The following is a 22,500-nucleotide window of genomic DNA, read 5'->3' as shown; positions in this document are numbered from 1 at the left end:
TGATGGGAAACGGTCAAGCACTGAAGCACACAGTCATTCGTCACATGACCTCTGACCTTTGAGAACTTTTGAAATATCGAAGAACGACTGACATTTTTAGAATCTGATCTCAGGTCAGAATGGGTTCATCGGACCAGTGTGTGTCCAGTGGAAACCTCGTATGAATCTGATCTCAGGTCAGAATGGGTTAACCGACTCGCTTGAGATCAGCAGCTGTTGCTGCTAGTTATGGCTGCCAGTTCCCACCTGATGTTGTGTGGGAGTCCAGACTGCTCCAGACCGTACTGAATCACCGCTAGCTTACATAATGTCTTGAGGCTAGGACTGAAGTCTAAGACATACAGGTCACATGGTGTGTATCCTCCAAAGAGGATGACGCAATCTCCCACCATGCAACAGCACATCCTATTCAACCTATGTGGGGGTGGTTTCCCCTTGGGCTCAACCTTCTTCCAGGAGAAGGTCTCTGGACTGAATTTCCACAGATCATTGAAGTACTTGTTACCGCGGCGACCACCACATATGTACAGCTCTCCATTGTAGGTAAAGGCCGAATGATACCCTCGTTCTTCTGGACGAAGCTGTGTAGAAGAAGGTGTGACCAGCCAGCGGTTGGTCTCTGTGTCAAACACTCCGATAGTGTTGTAGTACTGATTCCCCCAGCCTCCAAATACAAACATCTTTGTCCCGATGATCGTAGCAGAGTGACAGTATGTAGCAGGAGGTGGAGTTCCTCTGGTGTTAATTAAAGTCCAGACCATTGTGGTGGTGTCCAACTTGTAGATGTCATTAGTGTGTCTAGTCTGGGTTGATCCTCCATGAATATACATGACCTTCCCCAAAACACAGGCTGAGTGGTAGTACCTCCCCTTTGGAACAGTCCCAGAAACCTGTGGTTTGAACCATCTGTGGGCGTCGACATCAAATGCATAAAGAACATTGTCGTAAGGATAACCTCCCCAGAGGTAGACGGTGTCTTCAATCAGAACAGCTGTGTGGCCTTGACGCCTCGAGGGAACCTCAAGGTGACGTTCCCTTCCAGGTGTCACTGCTGGGGTCAACTTCCTCCACATCAAAGACTTTGTGTTGAAGACGTTCACATCAATCTTCTTCTCGTCGTCCGACCAGTCTCCTCCAAAGGAGTACACACAGTGTCTCACTGTCACCGCTCTTTGATTGGCTGTCTCTGGTCCTCTCAGACGCTCCGCCCAGCGTAACATTACTCACTAGAATAAGTCCTATATTGACCAGATTGTATCCTATTGGTCGAGTACTGCTGTGTAAAAAAAGCATGGAATGTTTCTCTGTCTTCACTTATATTGTTTCAGAATTTGCACAAACGTCACGCACAGTTTGGCCAATCCGTGAAGCCGATGGTTTGGTTTGACCAATCAAGGATGTCAATGCGTTGCTGCTGACCTCCCTAATATGGTAAATTGATCACGATAGCAACTAGGGCTATATATGGTTGCTAAATATACATATTTAGATATGTATGGCAATTCTTGTGCCTACCGCGTCTTAACCTTAGAGTATATGTGAATAGAGAAGGCACCCGGAGGAAACCCTGAGGCGAAATGGACATAGTGGCCGAATTTGGTATTGCAGCTCGAGCCAGCGCTGGTCCGTTGACTATCATTGCGCACGTTCATGTTATTGGGGCCATGACACGTGAACGAATGTTTCATACGTGAACGCACACAAACGGAACAATGGTAGTCAACGACCAGCGCGTTCATGTTATTGGGGCAAATCCATCCCAGAATGCACTTGTTCCTAGGAGTGAAATCGCCTCATGCGCTTTTGAGCAACTTAATGCAAGTGTATGGGAGGAGGAATCCGGTCCCGTCTCTATTCATATATACTCTAAGGTCTTAAGGCGGTCAGTCCGTCACACCTCCCGACACGCTCCATATATGGGCCTTCTCCATATATGAAGACCACGACACTGACCCTAACCCTGGATAGCCATACATGGAGAAGACTGGATCATCACCTAGATCTGCATATATGGACCGGTTCTGACATTCCACATATCGATCCGTCCCCACCCGAAAACCAAAAAACCAAAAAACCAAACCAGGCAATTAAGCAACTGTGAATGAATCCACGTTAGGCTGGAAATATGCAGAAAATGATCTCCTGTCGGGACTTTCACAAGCTAATATTGACCAGCTTGCAGCTGGTAAAAAACAAAATCGTAGTCGACAGATAACGCTTTGGCTCCTGTCTGTCCCTCCGTCTGTCTGTCTGTCTGTCTGTCCCTCCGTCTGTCTGTCTGTCTGTGAACAGCTCGGCCAACCGTTGGACCGCTCAGCGAAACTGTCTTTTGATTGGCTTGCTGTTTTATTTTCCTCCTTTTTATTGGTCCCACATGCCACATGTGTTGTTAGGGGGGCCACGCCACTATTGTTTTCTTTACCGATTTATTTTCTTCTTCTTCTACCACTTCTTTTTTGCAGTTCTGGCAGTTCTGTGCCGTCGCTTTCCATGACATTCGCCGATATGGTAGAAGAGGCTGATGGGAAACGGTCAAGCACTGAAGCACACAGTCATTCGTCACATGACCTCTGACCTTTGAGAACTTTTGAAAAATCGAAGAACGACTGACATTTTTTAGAATCTGATCTCAGGTCAGAATGAGTTAATCAGACCAGTGTGTGTCCAGTGGAAACCTCGTATGAATCTGATCTCAGGTCAGAATGGGTTAACCAACTCGCTTGAGATCAGCAGCTGTTGCTGCTAGTTATGGCTGCCAGTTCCCACCTGATGTTGTGTGGGAGTCCAGACTGCTCCAGACCGTACTGAATCACCGCTAGCTTACATAATGTCTTGAGGCTCGGACTGAAGTCTAAGACATACATGTCACATGGTGTGTATCCTCCAAAGAGGATGACGCGATCTCCCACCATGCAACAGCACATCCTATTCAACCTGTGTGGGGGGTTCCCCTTGGGCTGAACCTTCTTCCAGGAGAAGGTCTCTGGACTGAATTTCCACAGATCATTGAAGTACTTGTTAGCGTGGCGACCACCACATATGTACAGCTCTCCATTGTAGGTAAAGTCCGAATGATACTCTCGTTCTTCTGGACGAAGCTGTGTAGAAGAAGGTGTGTCCAGACAGAGGTTGGTCTCTGTGTCAAACACTCTGATGGTGTTGTAGTACTGACTCCCCCAATAGCCTCCAAATACAAACATCTTTGTCCCGATGATGGTAGCAGAGTGACGTGATGAAGCAGGAGGTGGAGTTCCTCTGGTGTTGATTAAAGTCCAGACCATTGTGGTGGTGTCCAACTTGTAGATGTCATTAGTGAATCTATTCCCAGTCCATCCTCCATAGATATACATGACCTTCCCCAAAACACAGGCTGAGTGGTAGTACCTCCCCTCTGGAACGGTCCCAGAAACCTGTGGTTTGAACCATCTGTGGGCGTCAACATCAAATGCATAAAGAACATTGTCGTAAGGATAACCTCCCCAGAGGTAGACGGTGTCTTCAATCAGAACAGCTGTGTGGCCTTCACGTCTCGAGGGAACCTCGTCAAGGCGACGTTCTCTTCCAGGTGTCACTGCTGGGGTCAACTTCCTCCACATCAAAGACTTTGTGTTGAAGACGTTCACATCAATCTTCTCGTTGTCCCAACAGTCTCCTCCAAAGGAGTACACACAGTGTCTCACTGTCACCGCTCTTTGATTGGCTGTCTCTGGTCCTCTCAGACGCTCCGCCCAGCGTAACATTACTCACTAGAATAAGTCCTATATTGACCAGATTGTATCCTATTGGTCGAGTACTGCTGTGTAAAAAAAGCATGGAATGTTTCTCTGTCTTCACTTATATGGTTTCAGAATCTGCACAAACGTCACGCACAGTTTGGCCAATCCGTGAAGCCGATGGTTTGGTTTGACCAATCAAGGATGTCAATGCGTTGCTGCTGATCTCCCTAATATGGTAAATTGATCACGATAGCAACTAGAGCTATATATGGTTGCTATATTTAAGATATGTATGACAATTCTTGTGCCTACCGCGTCTTAACCTTAGAGTATATGAATAGAGACGGCACCCGGAGGAAACCCTGAGACGAAATTGACATAGTGGCCGAATTTGTCATTGCAGATCGAGCCAGCGCTGGTCCGTTACGCTATGTTTCACACGTGAACGCACACAAACGACACAATGTCATGTTATTGGGGCAATCCATCCCAGAATGCACTTGTTCCTAGGAGTGAAATCGCCTCATGCGCTTTTTGAGCAACTTAATGCAAGTGTATGGGAGGAGGAATCCGGTGCCGTCTCCATTCATATATGTGACCAGTGCCAGTGATTTAAACCACAAGTCGGCAGTAATGAAACTTCACAATATAACGAAATGTATTCTTCTTTTTTTTTTGGTGGTTTTCGTTTTTAGCCACATTAACACAGTTGGAATGTTAAAGAATGTTTTTATTCCATCAGAAAGTCGTTTTAGTGTCATTAAGTCGTTGTAATTACGTTGCAAAAATGTCTCTATAATGAAAGATTCTTTTCCGTATTTTGGGGGTGTGAACATTCCTGCACGTATTTACATAGAGCTGTTTCGATTGGCCATACCTATGTATTGTTCTCCAGTTTCACGTAGCCGATCACCGCCCATAAGTAGCAACGTGTTCAGGCTGTCAGTAAACACAACATCATTCTTGTTGTTTGTTTGTGATCATGGCTAGTAACTTTGAATTGGAACGCTTGCTTAACGCTTTAAATGGACAGGGTAACATTTATAAACTGCCTAGCTTTTAAACTTTATGTATTTAGTCCCAGGCAAAGTGCAATTTTAAACCTTTATACTTTTTAGTCCCAGGGAAAGTGCAATTTGAAACTGTATATATTTCTAGTCCACAGACAAAGTGCAATTTTAAACCTTTATACTTTTTAGTCCCAGGGAAAGTGCAATTTGAAACTGTATATATTTCTAGTTCACAGACAAAGTGAGATTTTAAACTTTATGTATTTAGTCGCAGGCAAAGTGCAATTTTAAACTTTTATACTTTTTAGTCCCAGGGGAAGTGCAAATTTAAACTGTATATTTATTTAGTCACAGGGAAAGTGCAATGTTAAACTGTTGTTGTATTTTATTCTTATGCCACTCTTATTTGTCATTGTCACAGTATGCAAATTCAAGTATGTGAAAATAAACAAACTCATTCTAATTCCCATCTCTATTTATTCTTATACTAAGAGCCCACTTGGTTTTACTAAGTGTCCACTCAAGTCATTCTGTGCAGTTGACAGCTAAGTGGGGGGAGTGGTTAGTGAATGGGGGGAGTGTTTATGCAAGTATCTAGGCGTGGAGACAAGTATCTATTGTCACACCCCATTCCTGGGCTCAGAGATGCTAAATACTATGAAATCTTAGAATGGCAAATTATGTACTTTGGTGTTTACAGTTCAACAAGTTTCAAATGGTCATATCTTCTTCATTTCCCCCCCAATTTCAATGAGCAATAGATCATAATATGAAAGGTTACAGTGTGCAGTTTCATAATATGTAAAGAACTGAAAAATGAAAAATGCCCCCTTGTATATTAAACCACTGGCACTGGTCACATATACTCGAAGGTCTTAACGTGGTCAGTCCGTCACACCTCCTGACACGCTCCATATATGGGCCTTCTCCATATATGAAGACCAGAACACTGACCCTAACCCTTGATAGCCATACATGGAGAAGACTGGATCATCACCTAGATCTTCATATATGGACGGGCCTTTTGACTGATACCGGTCCATTTAAACTCTACACGCACGCACGCACGGGTCTAGTTTTTATGGTCCCACCTCAGGGAACAGAAGGCGGTAATGAGGAAATAATGATCATAATTAGTATAGGAGGACCCTGAGCCACTCTACCAGAGCCAGCCATCATTTAACCCATTCTGACCTGAGATCAGATTCATACGAGGTTTCCACTGGACACACACTGGGTTTGATTAACCCATTCTGACCTGAGATCAGATTCTAAAAAAATGTCAGTCATTCTTCGATTTTTCACTTAGATCTGCTATTTTTCAATAGCTAAAGCATAACATGATGCTGAACCCCAAAATGGGTTCCCGTTCAGAATGGGTTAAACACCACGCTGACCTTTACATGACCTCCACAGGGGGGGGGGGGGGGGTGGTACAGCAGAGCCAGCGTGAACATCGTCCGCTTGCTCCCTTTCATGACCACGCCAGGCCCAGTCCCGCCCCCTTTCATGACCACGCCCAGGCCCAGTCCCGCCCCCTTTCATGACCACGCCCAGGCCCAGTCCCGCCCCCTTTCATGACCACGCCCAGGCCCAGTCCCGCCCCCTTTCATGACCACGCCAGGCCCAGTCCCGCCCCCTTTCATGACCACGCCCAGGCCCAGTCCCGCCCCCTTTCATGACCACGCCAGGCCCGATGCATTTTTCCCCCCATAGACATTTCAAAAAGTATTTATTTAAAGACGGTTACGTCGCGGACGAAGCCAACTCGAGCCGTGACAAATCATGACAACAGACATAATATTTTGGACCAAACAAATACTTACAAAGAAGAAAAACAACACAAAAAGTGCCGTTTTTTCACTTGAGCACCTGCCCCCTCTAAATGTCTGTGACCCCTAACCCCTGACCCCTAGCCCCTGCCCCCTCTAAATGTCTGTGACCCCTAACCCCTGACCCCTAGCCCCTGCCCCCTCTAAATGTCTGTGACCCCTAACCCCTGACCCCTAGCCCCTGCCCCTCTAAATGTCTGTGCACGCCACTGAACCTTCTCATGTCAAGGACAGACAATTTGGTTGTGGATAACAATCTGAAAATGCTAATCCAGTCTGGCAGTGTGCCGCGGGTTCGACTCCCGATCCAGAAGGCCTTTACTGCATGTCACCCCCCCCCCATGCTTATACTGTCTGTCCCTCCATAAAAAATATGTAAAAATTAAGACGAAAACCACATAAAAAATAATGAGAGAGAGAGAGAGAGAGAGAGAGAGAGAGAGAGAGGGAGAGAGAGAGAGGGAGGGAGAGGGAGCAATAATGATATAATAATGTGGTATCAGCTTCTCTACGGTGGCATCCCAGACAGACACACACACACACACACACACACACACACACACACACACACACACACACACACACACACACACACACACACACACACACACACACACACACGCATGCATGCACACTTTTATGACCTACATTATGCGCCAGCAGCGCGGTTTAAGCACACAGTGTCATAATTCATCTCTTTTATGAACACAATCAATGTCACGATTCACGCCGTAATGCATTCACCCTCACGGCGATGTGATGTCATTATGACATCAGCATCCTTCTTCCACCCAATCACAAATAACTTAGTCTGTGTGTCTCTGCGTCTGGTTCATCCTATGTGTGTGTGTGTGTGTGTGTGTGTGTGTGTGTGTGTGTGTGTGTGTGTGTGTGTGTGTGCGCGCGCGTGTGTGTGTGTGTGTGCATGCGTCAATTTAACAAAGGTGCAGACGATCAGAAATCAGGAGAGAGTGAGCGACATTTGCGCTACTCTCCCTGGAAATAAAAACGTCTGGGTTTCCGAGGCTATAAACATATGAATACTGAGCTGAGCACTGTACAGACTACAATCTACAAGTTATGCACTGTACAGACTACAATCTACAAGTTATAGACAGACAAATGCACTGTACAGACTACAATCTACAAGTTATAGGCAGACAAATACACTGTACAGACTACAGACTACAGGTTATAGACAGACAAATACACTGTACAGACTACAATCTACAGGTTATAGGCAGACAAATGCACTGTACAGACTACAATCTACAAGTTATAGGCAGACAAATGCACTGTACAGACTACAATCTACAAGTTATAGACAGACAAATGCACTGTACAGACTACAGACTACAGGTTATAGACAGACAAATGCACTGTACAGACTACAGACTACAGGTTATAGACAGACAAATACACTGTACAGACTACAGACTACAGGTTATAGGCAGACAAATGCACTGTACAGACTACAGGTTATAGACAGACAAATGCACTGTACAGACTACAGACTACAGGTTATAGACAGACAAATGCACTGTACAGACTACAATCTACAAGTTATAGACAGACAAATGCACTGTACAGACTACAGACTACAGGTTATAGACAGACAAATGCACTGTACAGACTACAATCTACAAGTTATAGGCAGACAAATGCACTGTACAGACTACAATCTACAAGTTATAGGCAGACAAATGCACTGTACAGACTACAATCTACAGGTTATAGGCAGACAAATGCACTGTACAGACTACAATCTACAAGTTATAGGCAGACAAATACACTGTACAGACTACAATCTACAAGTTATAGGCAGACAAATACACTGTACAGACTACAATCTACAAGTTATAGACAGACAAATGCACTGTACAGACTACAGACTACAGGTTATAGACAGACAAATGCACTGTACAGACTACAGACTACAGGTTATAGACAGACAAATACACTGTACAGACTACAGACTACAGGTTATAGGCAGACAAATGCACTGTACAGACTACAATCTACAAGTTATAGACAGACAAATGCACTGTACAGACTACAGACTACAAGTTATAGACAGACAAATGCACTGTACAGACTACAGACTACAGGTTATAGACAGACAAATGCACTGTACAGACTACAATCTACAAGTTATAGACAGACAAATGCACTGTACAGACTACAATCTACAAGTTATAGGCAGACAAATGCACTGTACAGACTACAATCTACAAGTTATAGACAGACAAATGTAACCTGACTTTGCCAGCTGGGGGCGGTATTGGGTAACCATGTTCCCCAACACCACATCCATCTGGAATCTCGCAGGGAGTTGAGCTAACGCCGAACCGCTCCGTACCGAACCAATCAGCGTGAGCTAAGGGCGGACACTCTTAATACTCTTAATACTAAGTATTAAGTATTAAGTATTAAGTATTAAGAGCAGACACTCTTAATACAATTCCCGCCTGTATACTTTCGGTCCAGGGCTTGTCTCGGTTGGTTTGACCAACTCTCAATAGAAGTCTCTGTAGGAGAGCCTCCATTGGACTAAAGCCCCATATGAAGTGAACCAATAGAAGTCTATGTAGGAGAGCCTCCATTAGACTGAAAGCCCCATGAAGTGAACCAATAGGAGTCTATGTAGGAGAGCCTCCATTGGACTAAAGCCTCATATGAAGTGAACGCAGTTTGCGTAACTCTATATCTAAGGTTCTGGTCAGTACCATAACTGTGTCTCTATCTAAGGTTCTGGTCGGTAGCGTACCTCATGCCTCTGGTGGAGCGGTTCTGGAGGTTCTGTACTGTCTCTATCTAAGGTTCTGGTCGGTACCATAACTGTGTCTCTATCTAAGGTTCTGGTCGGTACCATAACTGTGTCTCTATCTAAGGTTCTGGTCGGTACCATAACTGTGTCTCTATCTAAGGTTCTGGTCGGTACCATAACTGTGTCTCTATCTAAGGTTCTGGTCGGTAGCGTACCTCATGCCTCGGGTGGAGCGGTTCTGGAGGTTCTGTACTGTCTCTATCTAAGGTTCTGGGTCGGTAGCGTACCTCATGCCTCGGGTGGAGCGGTTCTGGAGGTTCTGCAGCAGCTGCGGCAGGCCCAGCATGGCCTCGAACAGCACGGCCGTGGAGCCCAGCGCCTCCACGAACAGCGGCGAGTCCAGCAGCAGCATGGTGAGCAGCGCCGCGCTCACCGTGAAGCCCAGGCAGAACAGCACGTAGTCCTCGAAGGCCGTCCACTTCCAGAAGTACCGCGGGTCCAGTTCTGTGGAGGGACGACAACCAACGATGGAGGTTATTATACCAGTGTTGTTTTTGTACCCAACCATATAAATGATACACCTCTAGCCTTTTGTTTTGTTCATTTACTTTAGGAAAGAAATCAAACAAAATGTTCACAAGATGTCCACTATCTACTATATAATTATGCGTCTCTGCATATGTGCGTGCGTACATGTGTGTGTACGGTTGTAATAACCTGACGCTGCCAGATCCAAAAAGCTTGCTACACAAATTTGTTTCACAGCTTATTTGGATCTGGGATCGCGGAAGCAAATTCGATGACGGGGCTGTTCCTTTTTTTCAAGATACATGGTAGATGATTGGATGGGAGCGTCTGTCTATCACCGTGTGGGCGTGCAAACACAACCAATCATATCGACGTGTCTATATACCGTCACATCCGCATCCCGCCTTTAGCTCACGCTGATTGGTTCGGTACGAAGCAGATCTGACTCAGGGCTCAACTCCGTCAGAGATCCCAGATGAGTGTTGTGTTGGGGAATATGTTTCCGCAATACCGCCCTCATCTGGCAGCGTCAGGTTACGGTTGTAATGCACGTAACTCGAGAACCGTTCGCCCCACCGGCTTCACATTCGACACACGCGTTCCACACCCCCACAGGGAGTGCAGTGCCCGGTATCGAGTCGGTCGGACCCACGGTTCTCCAGAACCACCACAAAAGGCTCTTCTGGTGTAGGCTCTGCTTTGGCAGCAACTTTCTATTTTAGTTTTATAGTCATTTAGTCAATAGTCAATAGTCTTTTGAATATATAGTTTCCATTTAGTTTTAGTCACATTTTAAGTCACCTTGGAATGTTTTACTGTTAGTCTAGTTTTAGTCGACTAAATCTATGGTTGATTTAGTCGACTAAAATGTGTTTTGGCGGGTCTTGATGCCGTCGTAACGATGCTAAGAATAGTACACCCCCCCCTGCAGGACATGAAGTGCACGTGCACGGCAGAGAGAGATCGCATTAATTTGGTTGTCAGGCCAGATTAGTGTGAACACTCTGACCACAACTTAAGGCCACTGGGATGGTAGCCTGCATGGGGTCCATATGCTTTCTATGGCAGAATCCGCCGGGAGAATATAGACGCAGCTGCGCGACATGAGACTAATACATTTGAGCGACAGAGAGAGAGAGAGAGAGAGAGAGAGAGAGAGAGAGAGAGAGAGGAGTGTGTTTGTGTACGTGTTTGCGCGCGCGTGTGTGTGTGTGGGTGTGTGTGTGTGTGTGTGTGTGTGTGTGTGTGTGTGTGTGTGTGTGTGTACGGGTGTGCGTGTGTGCGTCAATTTAACAAAGGTGCAGACGATCCGAAATCAGCAGAGAGTGATCGACGCTTATGCGCTGTGCTCTATGCCGAACTGAAGTGGACTCTGCAAGTTAAATAAAAACCTCTGGGTCTCCGAGGCCATACTGGGATGGTGACATCATGAGTTATAGTCAGGTAAAACAAATAAAACACAGGGACGGTGACATGAGTTACTGTATATTCAGGTAAAATAAATAAAACACAGGAATGGTGACATGAGTTACTGTATATTCAGGTAAAATAAAATAAAACACAGGGATGGTGACATGAGTTATAGTCAGGTATAAAATAAATAAAACACAGTTGTCAAAAGGCATCACGTTACACTTTACACTCCAACGAGGTTTTCGGACACTATACGTACACAAACTCGCACGCACATACACATGACATGCATACATACACACATATACCGACGGGCGGTTAGCCGTGCGTGCGTGCATGCGTGCGTGCGTGCGTGCGTGCGTGCGTGCGGAGATAGATGGCAGGGAGGGGGGAGAGAAAGAGAGACAGACAGACACAAAGAGCGACACAGAGAGACACACAGAGAGCGTTTCATTATTAAATGCATTGAATTTGTGCAAAGCACAGCACTGTTGGATCAATAACAGAGCATGTATGCATTAGTGACCAGGACAAAGGGGAACGGATGGGGGAAACCAAGGTGTTTTACATTTACATTATAGTGACCAGGAGGACAAAGGGGAACGGATGGGGGAAACCAAGGTGTTTTACATTTACATGACTTCAGTATACAGCCATGACGGCAGGCAGCAGACCCCCCCCCCCCCCCCCCCCAGGGCGACCGCCACCATCACCTGATACAACCCCCTGCTTAACGCATTCTGGCCGGGAACACCCCTTTTGGTGTTTTAAAAGCATCGTTTTTTATGGTTTTAGCTGTTGAAAAAAAGCACTGAGTGCCGCGCTACGAGCTTGTATATACAGTAGGTCTGCTATTTTTGAAAAAGTGGCGCGGATCCTTAATTGAATACCTGCATATATTCTTTCAGAGCGAACGTTTTTTTAACTCAAATCTTTGATTCTGGGCCCTGGAACAAGATGTTTTCAGATGTGGGTCGGCGGCCAATTATATATATTTTTTTGAGAATGTTTTGAGAAAGACTGACCTAAAAACATGCATTTTCCAGAAAACGGTCAGGATTTAGAAGGCATTTTGTAGAATCGTCCTCAGGTCTAAATGAGTTAAACATTAAGCAGGGCTGTACAGGGAGGCTGTACATTCATTACAAGATCAATTTTCTTTTAACTTAATTTACATATAAATTACAAAAATATACTGACACGTTGAAAATAAGGACAGCAGGTTGAATGTGCCTGCCTGTGTGTATATATATATATATATATATATATATATATATATATATATATATATATATATATATATATATATATATATACATATGGGCCTATGTATATGGCACGCACTCTGATTCACTGCGTTGGCCACTGGAAGCTGTACCCAACCATAGAAATGATACATCTCTAGCCTTTTGTTTAAAAGTATATTCAGTGATTTCACTCAAAAAACCTTAGGTTTAGTTTTTGGCTATAGGTGGCAAAGCCTTTCATCCAATCAGGATAGAGAGCCAAAAACGAAACCTAAGGTTTTTTTTTACCCCCCCAAGGGTTAACTGGGGAAAGGGAGGAACTCCTTATATGGTCAGCACACTCTATAGTAGAGAGGATTGTCACAACAACACAAAAAAAAAGTGATATTTGAATTAAGTGAAATCACTGAATATACCTTTAAATTAAACAAAATGTTCACAAGATGTCCACTATCTACTATATAATGCGCCACCTCTGCGTACGTGCGTGTGTGTACGGTTGTAACGCACGTAACTCAAGAACCGTTTGACCCACCGACCTCACATTCGATACACGCGTTCCACACCCCCACAGGGAGTGCAGTGCCAGGTATCGAGTCAGTCGGTCGGACCCACGGTTCTCCAGAACCACCACAAAAGGCTCTGGTCAGGCTCTGCCAGTCAGTGGGCCTAATGAGGCCAACTCCTTTTTTCACCTGTGCCAATTTCCAGCCTCTGCCTTTCAGCCAATTGAGGCTCAACCAATCAGGCTCTGCCAGTGGGCCCAATTGATTGTCAAGTACACTTTTCAGTTTGCAGTCTTCACACACACTCACAGGCACACATACACAGATCTCCATGCGGGACACCGGCTGACAGTTGAAACGTATATCATTAGTTGCATCGTTCCCAAGATTGCAACTGGCACGTATAGGTCTAGTCACTGTGATATTTTCTAGCACTAGACTCTAGTGCTAGAAAATATCACACCTGTGTGAACTGAGTGGTGCATCTCTCTCTCTCTCTCTCTCTCTCTCTCTCTCTCTCTCTCTCTCTCTCTCTCTCTCTCTCTCTCTCTCTCTCTCTCTCTCTCTCTCATTAGCAGGCAACAGTGCAGCACTAATACTATCTCTCTCTCTCTCTCTCTCTGTTTCTGGCACAACAGTGCCCCTACTGGTTCTCATAGTCATATACTGGTGCTCACATAGGCCACATAGGTATAGGTGAACACAGACACACATAGATAGGTGAACACATATAGGTGAACATGGTCATTGCTGTTCCTTGGAGTGGTTGCACCACTCAAAAAAACAAATGGCACTGAAAATCACAGTATCGTAAAAAACAAACAACGCCACTGAAATGGTACTAAACGCCACTAAAACAGGGAATATCAGCTGCTCACTTTAAGAGGTATAATATAACAGAGACACCAGTATACTAGTACGTATACGTCCCCCCCGCCTGGAGGGAATTTCTATTTCCACTTTGGACATAATGAAAAAAGAAAGAAAGATAAAAGGGAAAATGAAATGGCGGTTTCTGTTGTGAGGAAACCATCCATCCATCTCTCACTGTACGACCGACTGTACGATAACTCCACCCAGGGAAACAAAAAGCCCATCTACGCCCGCTCCACTGTAATCCCACATGATGGATGGGCTCCCATTGGTTATCCCATTGTGGGCGGGAACCCCCTTTTTGGTGTTAGCATCATGCTATGCTTTAGCTATTGGAAAAATAGCTAGATCTACAAGCTCATAGCGCGCCACTAGGTCTGCTATTTTTTTTAAAGATTCGAAGAACGACTGACATAGAAACATGGCTTTTTCAGAGAACTCTCAGGATGTAGAAGACCTTTTTTAGAATCTGATCTCAGGTCAGATTGGAAAACTCTCAGGATGTATAGAAGACATTTTTTATAGAATCTGATCTCAGGTCAGAATGGAAAACTCTCAGGATGTATAGAAGACATTTTATAGAAGCTGATCTCAGGTCAGAATGGAAAACTCTCAGGATGTGTAGAAGACATTTTTTTTAGAATCTGATCTCAGGTCAGAATGGAAAACTCTCAGGATGTGTAGAAGACATTTTTTTTAGAATCTGATCTCAGGTCAGAATGGGTTATGTATGACCAGGGAGCTGTGGCGAGCTGGCCAGGAGAGACTGTCGCCAGCTGAAGGCGATTGATAGCTAAATGAGAGGCCCATTAGTCAGCGCGGGAACGGACTGTGACGATACATACTGTACTGTATAGGCAAGTCTTCCTTTCCATATTACATACTGCTGCCAAGTACACGCCGTACAGTGTGGCGGTCCAAATAACTGCCAGTGGTGCTCAAATATATTTTAAAAAATAGCTTGTAGATCTGCTATATTTTTGAAAAATCACACCCGTTATAGCAGGCAACAGTGCAGTACTATCTCTCTCTCTCTCTCTCTGTTTCTGGCACAACAGCGCCACCTACTGGTACTCATAGTCATATACTGGTGCTCATGAACACATACATAATGGTGAACACATATAGGTGAACACATACATTGCTGTTCCTTGGAGTGGTCGGTCGCACCACTCACCAAAAATCATGAAAATGTGTCGCAAATCTTTGAATATAATTATATACTTTCAGTCAGAGCGGGTGTTTTTAATTCACATTTAGAGACTTTACACCACTGGTAACTGCGTGATTCATACTTGATCGTACAGCGAACACACACACACACACACACACACACACACACACACACACACACACACACACACGTGTACAGTATGCACCAGTGTGAGTGTGTGTAGTGTTTGTGCGTGCATGTGAGCATGCATGACTTGAGTTTGTGTGTGTGTGTGTGTGTGTGTGTGTGTGTGTGTGTGTGTGTGTGTGTGTGTGTGTGTGTGTGCGTGTGTGTGCGTGCGTGTGTGTGTAGTGTTTGTGAGTGCATGTGAGAATGCATGACTTGAGTTTGTGTGTGTGTGTGTGTGTGTGTGTGTGTGTGTGTGTGTGTTTGCGCGTGCATGTGAGAATGCATGACTTGAGTTTGTATGTGTGTGTGTGTTTGCAGTGTTTGTGCGTGCATGTGAGCATGCATGACTTGAGTGTGTGTTTGTGTGAGTGTGTGTATGTATGTGTGTGTGTGTGTGTGTGTGTGTTCCCGCTGGCTGTGACGCTATCCCATTACATACAGTCCAGTGAGCCGCGCGGCACCGATGCATCCTGGGACACAGGGCGGTGGGGGGGGGGCACAGAGAGGAGGGGGGGTGGGGGGGGGGCACAGAGAGGAGGGGGGGTGGGGGGGGGCACAGAGAGGAGGGGGGGGGGGGCACAGAGAGGAGTGAGACATCTTGTACAGTGAGAGCGCTGGTGGCAAAACAGAGGCACGTGATTAATGGCCTTTATTACAGAGAGGAGAGGAGAGCAGAGGAGGGGAGGGGAGAGGAGAGGAGAGGAGAGGAGAGGAGAGGAGAGGACGAGAGGAGAGGACGAGAGGAGAGGAGAGGAGAGGAGAGGACGAGAGGAGAGGAGAGGAGAGGAGAGGAGAGGAGAGGAGAGGAGAGGAACATCAGCAACTGATGACAGCGGGGATAGGATGAGGAGAACGAGGAGATACAATGAGCGCGTGCGCACGCATGCACGCACGTACGCACAGAGGCAAACAAGCAGGCATGCATGCCGGCGCGCACACACACACACACACACACACACACACACACACACACACACACACACACAGCGTTGATGATGATGGCAGAGCTTGGCTTTAATGTCCTCCTAACATCAGCTGAACGAGGATGCCACACGTCAAACAGAACCAAGCCGTCACTCAGCATCCTTCACGTGCACACTCATCATCCTTCACGTGCACACTCATCATCCTTCACGTGCACACTCATCATCCTTCACGTGCACACTCATCACAACCTCATTTCCAGCTGTCTAAAAAACCAGGAAGAAACGCCTGCCGCTCGTGGCTTTTTTGCCGCGCCTTGACGCCCGCAGTGTGCTTACACCCTGACTGGGTGCCCTTGACGCCCGCAGTGTGCTTACACCCTGACCGGGTGCCCTCAACGCCCGCAGTGTGCTTACACCCTGACCGGGTGCCCTTGACAGAATGTCTCCTCTGCGTAAACGTTCAACACTTCTCTACCCTATAGACCCTGCTCCTATACGCTGGGCTCCTACGCCCCCTCTAATCACTCACCAATAAATCTGTCCTCCCTCACTGACATAATGATCACCTTGGACCCACTAACTGTCCTTCTGAAAGCATCCCCCCATCGGGTCCTATAAAAGAAGTCTCCAAAGAATGGTCCAACCATTCATTAATTAATCAGCTGCTGCTTAATGTGTCCCGGCTGCCTTTAAGCAAGCTGTGGTGTTCACCCCATCATTAAAGAGAAAAACCTTGACCCCCCCTCAATGTTATCTAATTTTAAGCCAATCTCCACAGCTACCGTTCTTGTCAAAGATTCAGGTATAGCTTATAAACAATTAGTCATTTTTAGTTACCCATAATCTACCCGAGACATTTCATCCAGGCTCCAAACCAAACCTAATGACTTGATTTTAACTGTTGATTGTTGGCACCTCAGAGAGGAGTGCCAGCACTGCAGAGGGGAGACAGGTGACAAACAGACCAATGCAACTTCAGTGTCAATAAATACAAATAAACATTTAAAACTCTTTCAACCATTGTGTCTATAGAACGTCGCAGTCTTTCATGACGGCGCCAGGCCCAGGAAATAATTCCCAATGCATTTTTCCCTCATAGACATTTCAAAAAAGTATTTATTTAAAGACGGTTACGCCGCGGACAAAGCCAACTCGAGTCGTGACAACTCATGACAACAAACAACATTTTGGACCAAACAAATAATTACAAAGAAAAAAGCAAACAACAAAAAAAAGTGTTGTAACTTGTCGTTTTTTTCTTCTTTCTAATCATTTGTTAGGCCCAAAAAATGGTGTTTGTTGTCATAATTTGTCACGACAAGAGTTGGCTTTGTACGACGCTTAAAAGGTCTTTAAATAAATCATTTCCTGGGCCCTGTTGGTAGGGGGCGGGACTGCGACGCTCTATAGGGCACGTGCTGGCCTGGCCCGTGACACATACCAACCTCTACCTGCCTTACACAATGTCAAAACCTGTCTGCTGTCTGACTCTCAATGAAAAATAAAACAGAAATTATAATATTTGGCCACAGGCCACAACACTGTCTATCTCACAGTGCACTATCCCGGACACACTATCCGCTCATCTGCCCTTAAACCTTGGTGTAACTTTTGACAGTGCATGCCTTCAAATTCGATCAACACATCAGCTCCGTCGTTAAAAACTACCTTTTTTTCCAATTAACCCATTTTGGGGCGGGAACCCTTTTTGATGTTTTAAGCACAATGTTATGCTTTAGCTGTTGAAAAATCGCAGATCTACAAGCTCATAGCGCGGCACAGAGTGCCGCGCTACGAGCTTGTATAGGTCTGCTATTTTTGAAAAATCGTGAAAATGTGGCGCAAATCTTTGAATATATATTCTGTCAGAGAGAACGTTTTTTAACTCAAATCTTTGCTTCTATAGGGAGGTCCCTGGAACAACATCTTTTCAGATGGGGGTGCGGCGGCCAATTACAGATAATTCTGGGGGTCCTTGACATGAAAATGTTCGAGAACGACTGACATTAGAAACATGAGGTTTTTCAGAAAACTGTCATGATTTAGAAGAGATTTATATAATCGAACTTAGGTCTAAATGGGTTAAGACTCGCCAAGGTTAACAAGCAGGTACTAAAGTACCCAGCATCAGACCCTGTCCTGGCATCACGGGCTCCCTAGCTGTTCATTTGACTTTTTTAAAGGTGATTTTATGTACTCATAAATCACTGCATGGTCTGGCTGGCTCCGCCACACCTCACCACACTCCACACACACACACACACACACACACACACACACACACACACACACACACACACACACAGCTTACATCCCAACCAGGGCCGTGGAGTCTGCTGACAAAGATGTTGCTCCAAGCACCAGAGACTAATACAAAAAACAGACCTGTCTGAAGTGAGTGGTGCTGTGCTGTACTGTACTGTACTTCATAGTACTGTACTGTACTGTACTGCACTGCACTGCACTGTACTGGCTCCCCTCTGGCCTGTGTGTCTGTGTCAGGCTGTGAAACAGTGACACCTGGTGGTGAACAAACGCTATATATTTCCGTGCTCAGACCCACCAAGCCACCCACGCACCCACACACACACAGCTGTCTATAGGAGTGGTTGCACCACTCAATAAGAACAGGGTTGACCGTGCTTTTGCATATGTGGCCCTCAGATTCTGGACTAGTCTGCCCCTCCCTGTGGCCCCCAGATCCTGGACTAGTCTGCCCCTCCCTGTGGCCCCCAGACCCTGGACTAGTCTGCCCCTCCCCATCAGATCTGGGGGCTCTGGAACGGCTGCATACTGATCTTCTCCCTGCTATCCGTTCCTAAGCTTCCAGACAACCTGCACACACATGAAGACAACCTGCACACACATGAAGGCAGAGAAGGGACGGATGGGGAGGTAAAGCCTCTCCTGTCCGTAATCTGTATTTAATGATGAGCACACAGTACATGGATCTGTACACCACCACCAAGCATCAATACATGAGAGAGAGAGAGAGAGAGAGAGAGAGAGAGAGAGAGAGAGAGAGAGAGAGAGAGAGAGAGAGAGTCAGAGAGAGACAGAGAGCAAGAGAGAGAAAGAGAGAGAGAAAAGACATGCACGCACACACTCAAGCACACACGCACGCACTCAAGCACACAAACACACACACACACACACACACACACACACACACACACACACACACACACACACACACACACACAGTCAGTTGGACAGTATAAAGCCAGGGTGTAAAGCTGTAAGGCAACACATACAGTACAGTACAGTAGAGTAGGGTGCACGGAGCTGACAGACAGAGATGCAGGCTGACAGATACTGTGTGCTGAGACAGCACTGCTTCTGGCAGAGACCAGAGACAACCATACAGAGACACCCAGACACTGCTGCTGGCCAAAGACTTTCTGAACACAGACCAGAGACAACCATATACACATCACTAAGACACTGTTTCCCAAACATTTTTTTAACGTTATGATAACGTCCTCCGGTGACGTTCAGGGCTAGGCCAGACCACAGCCATTATGGGGATGATCTTTACGTCATTTCGTCACAATATAGCTTATTTTGGGCCAGATCTGATATGACTTAAGTTCATCCCGGGACGTCCGTCTTATAGGGTAACATCTATCTTGGTTTGACCTGATCTGGCCCCGATCGACTAATTAATCCAGGTCCTGAGAGAGTTGAGAGCAGACACTCTCAGAATAAAACAGAGTTTAGGGATCTTGTGTGGAATGGTTAATGTGAAAAACATATACCAATGAAAGATTACTTTTGTTTCATTGAAAAAAGTTACCCAGTATATATGACTTTAAAATGGTGCCGTGTACTGTCTACCACCCTTTATTAAGCTCCCTCCATGCGTCCAGCCAGTCACATGGTATTGCAGTGCTATGTGTCACAGAGCAGTAATACGGCGTGCTGACACCGCGCTACGCACGGCACGGCAGGGCTGCGTCTGCCTGCTGTCGTTTCCTTTCTGTAGCGAGCAGCGCCTGGCCCGCCGTGAGCAGAAGTGACAGGAAACAAACACAGCAGCAGAACCGGGCCCGGCCCCGCCATGCCTCTCTGTGTGTCACGGGTCTTAACGGGAGACACCGCCACAGCCCCGGCTGGCTCCGCCAACGGATATAAATTGTTTTCTCTGCACTCGCCCCCGTCACTACAGGGGATGGGAGGTGAGGGGGGTAGGTGTGTGGGTGGGCTCTGTTGTTCCACTACTCGCCCCGTCACTATAGGGGGGAGGGGGGTAGGTGAGGAGGGGGGGTGGGGGGGTCTGTTGTTTGGTTACTGCGGCGGGTGGCAGGAACATAACTTGTTCTGTGAGTCAGACTCATCTTAACCCGTTCTGACCTGAGATCAGATTCTAAAAAAAATGTCTTCTATACATCCTGACAGTTTTCATCCTGAAAAAGCTATGTTTAGATATGTCAGTCGTTCTTCGATTTTTCCAAAAATAGCAGACCTACAAGCTCGTAGCGCGCCACTCGGTGGCGCGCTACGAGCTTGTAGATCTGCTATTTTTCAATAGCTATAAAGCATAACATAATGCTATAACACCAAAAGGGGTTCTCGCCCAAAATGGGATAATGAAGACAGACTGCGTGTTTCTGTCTCTCTCTGCATGTCTGTCACCGTTCTCTCTCTCTTGCCGTTTCTCTTTGTCTCTCGGTTTGTCTTTCTCCCTCTTTCACAGAAAAGTTTCAGAAAGTTTCCCTCGTCATAAAGCCTATTGTTCATTGTATAATACGTTGTAATGTGAAGACTGTTCTATAGCGCCACCATGAGGGCGGCTGGTTTGAAAACTGTCGAGTGGCATTTCTTCCTCAGCCTAGTGGGAATACATATGCGTGCACAGTTTCACCGCAATCGGACGCTGCGTTGAGGAGTTGCGGCATTTTGTACTAAGGCTACACTCCTGAAAACTCCTGGAAGCCAATCGTAGCCAATCAGGATGGAATAATGAGAAATCAAACCAACCCGTCTTGATCACATGAGTAATATAAGAAAATGTGTTTTACATTATGTCGGCCACCTGGTGGCGCTATAAAGAGCAGATGTAAAAAATTCCAGGCAAAGGTTTTTCCTTGCCCTCTAGGGAGTGTGCAAACAAGGTTTTCCACTGATCGGTGCAGTTATAGGTAAAAACACGAATCGGCCAGTTATAGCGCCACCATGAGGCTTTCACGGAAATCACACAATGTGATTCATGATTTGCAGCATTTTGTTTTTTAAACAGAGCACTCTTTGGAAACCAATCTTAGCCAATCAGGATGGAGTCTGAAAAATCTGAAAGACCCGTTTCGTCGAATGGCTCTAGAGAGACTGTGTACCAATTTGCGTGACGTTTGAATCAAATCTGTAGGTGTACTGTCATAAAATGTGTTTTGCACAAAGCGGCCTCCTGGTGGCGCTATAACAGGCCAATGTGGAAACTTTGGGGCAGAGGTTCAGCTGTGGCATTCAGGGAGTGTGTGTGTGTGTGTGCAGAGTATGGCTGAGATCAAGCCAACGGTGCCGGAGATGATCTGTCCACAGACGGACGGACGGACAGACAGAGCAAGACATACTCTCTCCCCGTGCCTTTGGCCTGGTGGAGACAATAAGACATACTCTCTCCCCGTGCCTTTGGCCTGGTGGAGACAATAAGACATACTCTCTCCCCATGCCTTCGGCCTGGTGGAGACAATGACAATCAAGCAATGATCATGATCAATCGATCAACCTCAAGGAGATGTGGTTAAAATCAGGGAAACTTCCAGACCTACAGAATGGGTTTGGGTCTGGCAGAACCCTGCCAGAGGGTTGCCTGCTCTGGTTTAGGCAACTCAGGTGTAAGACTCTTTTTTTTTAATTCCACTTTTAGACCAAACTTATCCTGCCCTAGTTGCTCATTTGGACTTATTTTAATAGACCTGGTTGTTATTTCTATCTCACAAAAAATCTGGCAACCCTGGACTGGTGGTGAGACGGAACATTTCATTCAGCTTCATAGCTATAGCACTCAGACACCACAGTATAGCTCCTATACCCCCGCGGAGATAACACATGAATAGGAGGATGATATCGCTGCTTTTATGATGCTAATGTTACCTGACACCGTCAAGTGACATAACACATGAGTAGGAGGATGAAATCGCTGCTTTTATGATACTAATGTTCCCTGACACTGTCAAGTGGCAACTTCTCTGCCCGGCTCCCACAACAAACGTCAGTTAGTTAGTAGTGTTGTCGGCAGCCTGCCCTGCAGGGACCTCATGAAGTCCACTCTGTTGCTGCCTTATTGAGCGTATAATATCTAATATACGCTATCTTAGAAGGTTTGTCGACGGCATGCGCT

The 22,500-nt window shown here is 45.9% G+C and overlaps 1 protein-coding gene across 2 annotated transcripts in view; it reads right to left on the bottom strand.

Moving 5' to 3' along the window:
- Positions 1-22,500, bottom strand: part of LOC308314352 (solute carrier family 66 member 2) — a 121,095-nt gene that overhangs the window by 48,497 nt on the left and 50,098 nt on the right. For both annotated transcript variants that reach the window (XR_013963966.1, XM_080761936.1), the window contains exon 4: positions 9,613-9,829. Coding sequence is in view for 1 of the 2 variants with exons in the window: in XM_080761936.1 (XP_080618062.1) it covers positions 9,613-9,829 (217 nt within the window). In the remaining variant the exon portion in view is untranslated. The remainder of the gene's footprint in view (positions 1-9,612; positions 9,830-22,500) is intronic.

The sequence above is a fragment of the Protomyctophum bolini genome (assembly GCF_963924005.1).
Source record: "Protomyctophum bolini genome assembly, chromosome: 4".
Classification (NCBI taxonomy): domain Eukaryota; kingdom Metazoa; phylum Chordata; class Actinopteri; order Myctophiformes; family Myctophidae; genus Protomyctophum; species Protomyctophum bolini.
The sequence above is the reverse complement of the archived record's forward strand: the minus strand, read 5'-3'. Positions and strand labels throughout refer to the sequence as shown.